The sequence below is a fragment of the Sorex fumeus genome, unplaced genomic scaffold (genome assembly GCF_029834395.1).
Source record: "Sorex fumeus unplaced genomic scaffold, SorFum_2.1 ptg000123l, whole genome shotgun sequence".
Classification (NCBI taxonomy): Eukaryota; Metazoa; Chordata; class Mammalia; order Eulipotyphla; family Soricidae; genus Sorex; species Sorex fumeus.
Window position 1 is genome coordinate 5396185 of NW_026606180.1, and position 11453 is coordinate 5407637.

Sequence of the window (11453 nt, forward strand, 5' to 3'; positions counted from 1 at the left end):
AAAAAAAGTGAAATTTAATAGTAATATTTTTATATTGTTAGAGTTTTATATCACTGGCTATCTTTTATTTTTGGTTTATCAATCATGTGTATGTTATCTATAAAAAATGTAAATAAATAACTGGGGAGAAAACCTGACTTAGTAATTTAACATAATTCCTCTAAGAAACAAAGAAAAGTGCCTTAGACTAGAGAGACAGTACAGTTTTAGGACATTTGTTATACACGGCTTAGGCAGGTTTGATCCCTGGCATTCCATAAGGTCCCTCGAACATCGCCTGGAGTAACCCCAGAGCATGGAAGGGTATGCTACCCCCTCCAAAAAAAAAAAAAGAAAAAGAGAAGTGCTTAAGAAGAAGTGTTGACTCAGCTTAACTGCTTCTGGGAGGAGCTTCTAAGGAAAGAAACATAAGGCAAACATAAAACAGTTCTTTATACAGTCAAGATAGTCTCTACTTGGGTATCCATAACTTGAGGATCATGCCTAACTTAGAGGACTACAAATCATAACTCTCTATTGCAACAAACCATCTATTTTCCAACAAGAAAAGAAAGGATTCGCATCAAGAAGAACATAACCTTTTCTAGCACCCCAGGTCTAACTGCTCTGCCCTTCCACTAGGCACCAGTATTCAGATCATTAGCATAAAACATCACATTGCCAGACAGCCAATTACTGTCACTTGCCATCAGACTGGACAGCCACTCCTGAGAAATACGAACTATGGCAGTCAACTTTCTATACCAACACCTGAACTAAAGATTTCCATTTAATGGAGAGTAAGTGCTCATCTTATTATCTAGTTCTTACTCTGGAGAACCTGGCAGGCTACCGAAGTATCCTGCACGCATGGCAGAGTCTGGCAAACTCCCCGTGGCGTATTCAATAGGCCAAAACCCAGGAACAATGATGGATCTCATTCTCCTGACCCTGAAAGAGCCTCGAATGTGGCACTTTCTAAAATCTCAGGGCTAGGACGAAGGAGACGTTACTGGTGTCTGCTCGAGGAAATCGATGAACAGGATGACAGTGATACAGAAGTGCTCACTGGAGTGAACAGTTCTGAAGTTGTCACTTTTGCAAAACACCTTCTGTATCCAGATCCTGTATCTCTATTTTTCCTCTTATGATACCTCATGTACAAGGAAGGCAATACATTCAGTCCTCAGAAGTACAAGGGGATTCGGAGCGACAGTACAGTGACGAGGGCACTAGACTTGCACGCAGCAGACTCAAGCTCCATCCCTGGCTTCCGATAAAGTCCCCTGAGCACTGCCACAAGTAATTCCTAAGTGCAGAGTGAGGTATAACCCTTGATAACTGCAGACTGTGGCCCAAAAACAAACAAAAAGCCTAAGGGTACTTGTTATTGTACCTTTGTCCAAGCTCAGATGTGAACCAAGAGTGAACCACACTGTAAACAGTGAAGCCTGGGTAATACTGGGGTAGCTGTCACTTGTAAACAATGTACAAATTCCAGTGAGGATGCTGATTATGGGAAAGACCACACAAGTGTGGGGACAAGGAACAGATCAGATACTTCAGCACTTTCCACTCAAATCTGCTGTGAACCATTACCTGCTCTAAAAAACTGTCTTAAAAAGATGTTTGAAAGCAAGGTCTGGGTACAGCTCAATGGCAGAGCACATGCTTCATAGGTATAAGGCCCTTGGTTCAATCCCCATGCACCTTCCCCTCAAAAAAATATTTAAAAGGAGGGGTGAAAGCAATAGTATACTGGCTGGGGCATTTGCCTTCTATGTGGCTGACCGTGGTTCAATCCCCTGCATCCCATATGGTCCTTTGAGCACCACAAGGAGTAATTCCTGAGCACAAAGCCAGGAGTAACCCCTGAGCATCTCCAGGTGTGCCTCTCCCCCCCCCCCCACACACACACAAAAAAAATTAAAACAGCAACACTAATCATGAGAATGGAATACCTTTACCTTGATAGAGAATTGGTTCTCCTTGGACTACTGGTTAGCAATCCCTGCTCCAAGCAGAGATCAGGACATTGGTCAGAATCCAAAACACTGATAGTTTAATTAAATTAGACAACTTTGGCTCAGGACCAGGATATAAAAGAACCAGGCTATATGGAATGGGACACTATCCAAAAAACCCCATTCAAAAAACTTTTTCTTTCTTTTTGGGTCACACCCGGCAATGCACAAGGGTTACTCCTGGCTCTTCACTCAGGAATTACCCCTGGCGGTGCTCAGGGGACCATATGGGATGCTGGGAATTGAACCTGGGTCGGCCGCGTGCAAGGCAAACGCCCTCCCCGCTGTGCTATCGCTCCAGCCCACCTATTCAAAAAAACTTTTAAAATATCTAGCAGCCAAGGAAAAAACTGTGAATTTTTCAAGGACACATTTTATAAAAGAAAAAGGTAAGTGATCACATATGAGAAAACTGAAATAAACTTAAAAGCCAAATTCTGGGACTGGACAGATAGTATAGTGGGTAGGATGCTTTGTATGTGACTGAGTCAAGCCTAGAGTGATTCCTCAGTGCAGAGCCAGACACAGAGCCAGATATAGCCCCAAACCCAAAACAAACCGAACCAACAAACAAAAAACCCAACCTGGATTTTAAGCAGTTAGCATGGGGGATATCTGGGCTGAGGGTATCTGTACTGGGAGGTACAAAATATGCTCCTTCCCCTTAGGGTGGCTGTCCAATTCCCTTAATAAGGAGACAACTTGCTTACACAGACCAATGCAGTCCATGTCACAGAGTGCCACTTAGAAGGAAAGAACCAGAACATTAATAATGAGTAACCATGGAAACTGAGGGGCGAGATGGTATTTATTTTGCGCACACTTTTCTGCATTTTCTGAGAAACAAGAATACATTCGTTTAAAAATTGCAGCTTTTGAAAAAATGTTTAAAGCTATCAAGGAAGCCTTGAAATTCTTTCCAAAGAAACCTTCAGAGGTGGGGCCACAGACACAGCACTGCAGGTAGGGCACCTGCCTTGCACACAGCTGACCCAGCAGTCTGTTCGGTCCCCGAGCCCTGCCAGGAGTAGGCTCTGAGAATTGCCAAATGTGCCCCCCGCCCCAAACCAGCCCCTCCAACAGGGAGAAAAGCAAAGAAAGAAATCTTCAGAGAATAGCAGATCTGAGGGGCAAGACTTCCTGAGCCTGGGCCCCTCATCTATTTGAGCTCAAGAGGGATGTGCTCTGTCACAGAGTGCCCACCTGCTAGAGAATACAGATTCTGAAGGTGTTTACTCCCCGGCAACTGCTTCCAAGCCTTCCACACGTACTAAGACTGAAAAAGGGCATACCAGGAATGTGAACATCACCCTAAAGTTTTCTGCTGGGCAACACCAGAGGCTACAGCATTAAATCAACTACCGTTCCTTTTATCAGCTTTAGAGGGGATTTAACAGGCCTATAAAACAGTTCTACTAGGGGGCTGGAGCAATAGCACAGCGGGTAGGGAGTTTGCCTTGCATGCAGTCGACCCGGGTTTGATTCCCAGCATCCCATATGGTCCCTTGAGCACCGCCAGGAGTAATTCCTGAGTGGAGAGCCAGGTATAGATGCACCCTGTTCATGCACCCTGTGACCCCAAAACAAAACAAAACAGTTCTACTAATAGTTTTCTGAAAAAGGGAAACCTAGTATCCCCAAATGAGAGTGTACTCTTGGTCCACACGACAGAGCGGTCAGGCTGTCAGATTGCAGCAGGGAGTGGCATGGTGGTGTGAATACCACCATATCACCTTCAGATCTCAGAGAAAGATTTTGCCTTCATAATATTTTTATCAAATGACAGAATTAAATTTGGAAGGAAGGCATATTAGGCAAGTCACTAGTACCTCTGCTGCAAATACCCAGCACCAGACCCAGTGTAAGGATTTTTCCATTCTATTCTCTTCCCTGGGCTGGAGCGATAGCACAGCAGGTAGGATGTTTGCCTTGCAAGTGGCCAAGATGGTCAACCCGAGTTCGATTCCTCCGCCCCTCTCGGAGAGCCTGGCAAGCGACCGAGAGTATCTCGCCGGCACGGCAGAGCCTGGCAAGCTACCCGTCAGGTATTCGATATGCCAGACACAGTAACAAGTCTCACGATGGAGACGTTACTGGGCCCGCTCGAGCTTGAGCATTCTCTTCCCGAAGCACATGGCTGCGCTGTCCAGTTTCTGAGAGAGAGGCTGAAGAAGGGAATTTTTTTATTTAAGTCATCTGTAAATTATTCTACTTGAGACATGTGTTCTTGCAGACAAGAAGGGGACTTCAGCACCTCACGTAGGCCAATTCAAGTACCATCTCAGGTGCCGGAAGAGACACTCGGGAGGCAGCCCGTCCCAAGGCGACAGCCTCATGTTTGTAAGCACGTCAGATGCTAGAATTGCGGGGCCAACCTACTACCCCAGGAGGCATTTTTCTGTGAGAGTGAGGTGTGGCAGATAGGCAAACGAGCCCTTCTCTCTTTTTTATGTCACGTGGCATTTGAAGCCGAGTCTTAGCCTGATCCGATAGAAGCCAAAGTTTATTTTATCGGCGCTGCTGTCTGCAGACTGCCACAGTCGTACTCATTCTAACCCTGGGCCTTTGGGGCGATTCTTTTCAAATGAAAGGAGCTAACTATTGTGGCTGCAGCAGGACCAAGAGGAGGTTTGGATGCCCAAGACTGATAAGAATTTAGCAAACACTGAGCAGACAATTTTGTAATGAGGATATAAATTAACAGGAGTAAGAAGGCGAGTCTATTAAAATCATTAGTTTCATTAAGAACCTGCCAAAGCTAGGTGGCATTCCTATTAACCTCCCCAGGAACTTCCTTTCTTAAAACCTACCAGAGGGTCCAAAACATTATTTAGAGTTTTCATTTAAGATTTCATCTCTACCTTACAGAATTCATTACTCTTAAGTCATTCTTAAAAATAAAGCTCAGCAAGGCAGATAGCTTAGTGATGTCTTGACTGAAGGAGGCTGTGGGTTAAATCCCCTGCACCCAAAACCAAATCAATACAGGAAAAATATATATATGGTTTTTAATCTTTGCCACCACCATGCCGAGACCACTCTCCACACACATGAAGGTACCGGCAGAGGAACAAAGGCATGTGGATCCCGGGGCTGAAATCTCCAAGCCTGCTCGGATGGGGGCTGAGCATCCTCCACCCAGATCCTCCATATTCCAGTAGGCAGGGGTCACACCCAGCAACTGGCCCCCTGGCACCGTGAAATCCCATCAACGGCCAAGACCCAGAGACTATAAAACCCAGCTCCCACGGGGCCGCATTCATGGCCACGCGACATCTTATTATCTCATTCTTACTTTAGACAACCTGGCAGGCTACCGAATGTAACCTGCCCACACGGCAGAGTCTGGCAAACTCCCCGTGGCGTACCCAATATGCCAAATACCAGTAACAATGATGGGTCTCATTCTCCTAACCCTGAAAGAGCCTTGAATATGGCACTTTTTAAAAAAATCTCCAGGCTAGGACGAAGGAGACGTTACTGAGGTCTGCTCAAGGCAATCGACGAACAACAGGATGGTCGTGATCGTGAATCTTTGCTTTGTAGAACAGAGATTTCTCAACAACTGGCACAATTTTTTCACATGGCAACAGAGCAGTAGGACAAACACAGCAGGATTAAAAATCACAACAACACGCTGGGCATGGCACTAGCCACTAATGACCAAGGCGTGCAACACACACAGAAGAGTCAATCGTGGATTTTAGTGACCATCACATCCTGCGTGACAAGCGCTGTGGACCACACTCATTCCTATTTAAAGACTCAACTTCCCCTTCATGCCAGACAAATGGTAACTCATTAGAACAATTTAAACAGATACCGATAAAGGAAGTTTTTGATTAAGCTCATGAATCTGAGCTGACAGGAAAGCAATGGTGTTTCAGGGAAAATAGCCTATTTAGGTAAGAATTAAGCGTGGTGGACAAAAAGGCACTTCAGTGTAGGCTGGTAAAACAGTCTAGAAATTTCTAGAGCCAAACACCATAGAGTGTCAGAAGCCCACAACGGGAACACAGTTAATGAGGAAAGGAAATTGTTTTGGTGTGGACTAGTTTCCCCGTAAAGAAAAAAGGAACCAAACCGACCTCCACCTGCCTCTCTTCCCTTCAAAAGGTTAAATTTACTTAGTAGCAAATTTGCCTGTTTATTTAAGTTTTTAATAAATGCCTTCAATTTCCTCTAAAAAATACTCAAAAGAGCTCAATCCCACAGTGGCCATGACATCCCTTTTCCTCTTTGGCCTGGTGTTATTCTCAGATCTGGCAAGGCAGCAACTTTGCCAATGCTGTAAAACAGACATTAAGCTAGACAGACCTATTAGGGAACCATCACAATGACCTAGCAGAGGAGTCCAAAGAGGGCCAGGACAGTAACCACTGCTTTCTTGTTTTCCTAACTTACTCTCTTAAGAGTAAGTTGGACAAACTTGCAGGCTATCGAATGTAGCCTGCCCACAGGGCAGAGTCTGGCAAACTCCCCGTGGCGTACCCAATATGCCAAATACCAGTAACAATGATGGGTCTCATTCTTCTAAATAGCCTTGAATATAATCTCAGGGCTAGGATGAAAAAGACGTTACTGGGGCCTGCTCGAGGCAATCGACGAATAACAGGATGATGAAATGAAAATGATGAAAAACTCTCTTAAGAATGCTCCTCAACCATCTCTTCAGTTTATCTAGGCAGAAGTGGTTGGAGCAAAAGGAAACACACCTGGGGTGGGCATGGGGGTCAGTAGTTAAGCTATGCCTCTAACGTGTGGCTTCCTGACTGTGAACCCCGCCTCCACCCCCCACCCCTCCCACACCACACCCACACAAACCAAACAACCCCCTGCTTTCAAGCTTTCTTACAGTGACTAGAACAGGAAAGCTGCATTCAGACCTCAGGAGATCCATCATTTCTGAGAAGCAAACTACCAGGGTACATGTACAAGGGACAACCAAGAGTCAACACAGAACGCTTCCGGCGTAAGTGGCAAGTTCTTGATTAAATGCTCTGCCTTAGACTGGAGGAGAGACAAGCAAGAGGAAAGGGCTGGAGCATTGGAGCTTCTTGCCAAGACACTATCTGAGCGATTCAGCGAGAGCCAATGAGCAAAGAGTTTGGGCGAGAGCACAAACAGCCAGGTTGCTGATGAAACCACCAGAACACGGGCGCGCAGAGTTTTGCCGTCAAAGCGAAGCTGCCCTTTTCTAAAAAACAAGTTAAAGGTAAAGGTAAAGGCCCTCCCGTTGATCGTCGATTTGCTCGAGCGGGCCCAGTAACGTCTCCATTGGAGACTTTGTTGTTACTGTGTCTGGCATATCCAATACTCTCGGTAGCTTGCCGGGCTCTCCGAGCTGGAGCGATAGCACAGCGGTAAGGCGTTTGCCTTGCATGCAGCCAACATGGCCAAAAAACAAGTTACCCAAGAGAAATCTAGCAACGTTTATCTATCTCTGTCTCACGCCACACTTTCTACAAGCAAAATGAACTAAATGGCCTAACATCGGGCAGACCCCTAAGAGGCCCTGTCCACCTCATTTCATACAAACAGGCCATTTCATACAAACAGGCGGTCTGGTCATACGCTGCTGCTTCAAGAGAAGGCCAAAGGGGATTCCTGGAGGACAGGAGGAAAATCTCAATTCACATTCACATTTTTAAAATCTCGGTATTTAAGGCGGGCCAGTTTCTTGAAGGGTCCTTAACCACATACGCTTCGGTCCTCTATCTGGGAGTTGTGTTCTCCTTAAATATCTTGAAATATTTTTCAGATATTTTCAGCTACCATTCAGTGTAAATGCCTCCTCACCCCCTCAAAGATCTGCTTAGGGCTCGAGAGCTCCCAGCACTGTAGTAAGTATTCATTCGCCCAGACATGCGTTCCCTGCCCCCTGGTACCCCTCTCTTCCAGTACCCCAGAGCCCTACCTTCATCAAGCTTGCATTTTAGCAGCCTCAGTTGCACAGAGCTTTGCCACTTACTCTGGAATCCACCAAGACAATTTTAAAGGCAAATATATCTTCACGTACATCATGAAAGAGTCTGCCCACAGCGGCATCAAACACTGTCTTCTCAAGCTCCTCTCTGGACTAGCTTGTAAGTACAGACGATGAGTAACTGCCCTCCAATTAGTCTGCCACTTGTGAATAAACTCTACTTTCAACCACCCTCAAACCATGCTTCATCAATCTGTTAGCAAATTTCATTCCAATTTACCAGTGATCCAGCAGAGGACCCAAAATGCAACGTCTGATCTATCTGACTAAACAGATTCTCCCAAAGGCCAAGCCATCTAGGACATACAAGTGTGGAAATTCAGTCTTTGCAGGCATAATAAAATTAGGTGGAAACAGATTAGGGTGGCTTTAATCCAATGATTAATGTCATTATAAGGAAATACAGGGAAGCTAGCATAGTACAAGGGGTGGGGCGGGGAGGGCCATAGGACAGCGGGTGGGGCATCTGCCTTACATGGTCAACCTGGGTTCGATCCTTGAAATCCCATATGGTCCCCAGGCCCCACCAGGAGTAATTCCTGAGTTTTCCATATTTTAAAGCCCTGAGTTCAATCCCTGACATTCTCTCTCTCTCACACACACACATACACATACACACACACACACACACACACACACACATGCGCGGAAAACTTAAAAAAAAAACAAACAGGAACACACAAGCTATGGAAGACAAAAAAGCAAGAGGCAGAGGCAGAAAACAGAGTTCCCCTGCCACATTCCAGGAACACCTCTAAGAGAAAAGAAAGGCGTCTCAAGTACCCTGGGAGGAAAGACCTCTCTGCTGACACCCTGATACTTTTGCCCTCCAGAATTGGTAATAAATGTGTTTTCCCACTTTGTGGTAATTTGTTTCAGCAGTCCTAGGAAACTAGCTGGGCAAGCCAAACGCCAAAAAAAAAAAAAAAAAAAAAAAAAAGGCAATTTTTAACTACCTAGTATTTGAGTCAAGGTCCTAGACACTTTAGAATTTATCGCAAAAGTTGGGTGAAAATTGGACGATCATAACCAATAAGACAGGAAAGCAAAGTTCCAACTAGATCATCATGGATTACTATAAAGAGTGAACACAGGGATGTTTCAACTCATTTGTTTTTGATCACAATGGCTAAGGAAATGAAGAAAACAAAATGCAAAAACCTAGTGAGGTCGGATCAAGGCAGAAAGGAGCCCATGTTCTGTGAAAAAGTTCCATGATCATTAACAGCTACCAAGAGCACAGAGTACTCAATACTCGTCACCTACTGAAGGATCAGCAATCAACTACGGTCCTCCTGTGACAACTCCTGTTTTCAAAACAAGTGCCTCCTTATAGGAGAATGGCAGAGGGAAAGAGAATCTACCTACAGGCAACACTTAACCCTAGAATTTGCCCGATTTTCTCCAGGGACAGGGAACTGCATCCTGCCCAAGTCAAGCCCGAGATTCTGCCGGCCAGTGACGCCAAAGCCTACTGAAAGCATACCTTTGGCTGCATTATTGACAGAAGAGGGGGGTTCATCTGGTGTAGAGCTGAGGCTCAGGGCAAGCTCTGCCACTCTTTTCTTCTGCTTCTTGATAGGGGCAGTGCACTCTGGATCATTTCTCCTCTTCATTGTTACTGCAACCATAAACCCAGAGAGTGAGCAGCCCTTGTCAGGGCCACTAAAATCTGAGCAGGGAATCCACAGTATAAATCAACTGGATGGAATTTGGCAACTGGAAACAACTTTCAGTGCCAGCACTTGAATAACTTCTTCCTCAAAATGAGGTCCGGCAAGGATGCTAAGCCAAGCTCTGGTTTTCAATAACAGCAGCTTTACTGGGAAACGTGGTACCCACGGTGTCTTCTAAGCCACTGTCACCACTGGGTCCCAGTCATAGATAAACCCCACAAGCCGCAAGCAAAAGGCTACTGGCACTTTTGATCCCCTGCTTGTGATGTGACACTGGTTGCGGGAGATAGTAACGGACGTTGGAAATGATGAGTAATAAATATTAGCTACTGACTCCAAGGTGAAAAAAAAAAACCAGAATTATTCATTAGCCTTATTACCAGGAATCTTTTTTCTTTTTTTATTTTTTGGTACACTTAAGGATGCTTGAAAACATGAAAGAACCGGAAACATTCTTGGATTTGTGTTGCATTTTTGCAGGGCTGGGAGCTGAAGCGAGGAGGGCCTTGCAGCACGAAAGCCATGTGCTCTAGCAGCAAACCACGTCCCAGACCTGGTCGATCCGTCCTGAGACTGGAGAGGTTCTCTGCATCTTTTTTGGGGGGTGAGGGGCCACACCCGACGTTGCACGGGGGTTCCCCGGGCTCATGCACTCAGCAATCACTCCTGGCGGTGCTGCTGGGCATCGAACCCGGGTCCGCCGCGTGCAAGGCAAGCGCCCTACGCGCCAGAACTGGAGCGGTTCTAGCACGGGGGAGAAACAGAGCCCAACGCCGTGACGGGCTCGGGACCGAGAGGACGTCCGGGCGGGCACGTCACGGCGTGGCGGGGGTCCCGCCGGGCCCGCCAGGGCCGGGGAGGGCGGCGACCCGGGGACGCCGCGCGCGCGAGGGACGCGGGCACGGGCGCTCCGAGCAACGCCCGGCGGGAGCAGCGGCCCGGGCGGCGGTCAGCGCCGGCCAGCCCCGGCCGGAGAGCCCCGAGCCCGCCCCGAGCGCCGTCCGGGCGGCCGGGGACCCCGCAGTGTCCGGCGCCGCGGCCCAGGGCACCCCCCGCGCCCCCGCCCCGGCCCCGCCCGCACAGCCCGGCCCCGCGCGCCCCCGGGACCCGCCGGTGACCTGCAGGCGGGCGGGCCGCGCCGGCACTCACGGGGGCAGGCGACGGCGACGGACAGCAGCGGGGACGGGCCGCGCCGCCGCCCGGTTTCGTTTTCCCCGCAGGCCGGCCCCGCTCCGCCGACGCGACGCGCGGCCTGATGACGTCACGAGGCCGCCCGCCCCGCCCCCCCGCCCGCCCCGGCCGGGTCCCGGCCCCGGGCCGCGCGCTCGGCGGCCCCGCCCCTCCGCCCGCGCCGCAGGGCGCCTGCGCGGACCGCCGCCGGCCACGCCCCTCCCTGCGCGGACCGCCGCCGGCCACGCCCCTCCCTGCACCGCCGCCGGCCACGCCCCTCCCTGCGCGGACCGCCGCCGGCCACGCCCCTCCCTGCGCGGACCGCCGCCGGCCACGCCCCTTCCTGCGCGGACCGCCGCCGGCCACGCCCCTCCCTGCGCGGACCGCCGCCGGCCACGCCCCTTCCTGCGCGGACCGCCGCCGGCCACGCCCCTCCCTGCGCGGGCCCCGCCCGGGCCGGGCCACGCCCCGGCAGAGCGGGAGGGACCCCTGAGCCTCGCTGGGCCCGGCCCAAAGCACGTTTAGAAGGAGGTCGAGTGGCCGAGGGCAGAATCCCCGGCCTGGTCACCGCCGCGCCCTCCGCATCCCCGGGGCGCCGGGCAGAGGGACGGCGGCTTG

The 11453-nt window shown here is 49.2% G+C and overlaps 1 protein-coding gene across 1 annotated transcript in view; it reads right to left on the reverse strand.

Moving 5' to 3' along the window:
* Positions 1–10897, reverse strand: part of CMTR1 (cap methyltransferase 1) — a 51397-nt gene extending 40500 nt beyond the window's left edge. Inside the window, exons 1-2 of the mRNA XM_056137291.1 lie at positions 10784–10897; positions 9476–9610 (exon numbers count right to left, since the gene is read on the reverse strand). Of these exons, the coding sequence (XP_055993266.1) occupies positions 9476–9605 (130 nt within the window). The 5' untranslated portion in view covers positions 9606–9610; positions 10784–10897. The remainder of the gene's footprint in view (positions 1–9475; positions 9611–10783) is intronic.
* Positions 10898–11453: the final 556 nt, after the last annotated feature.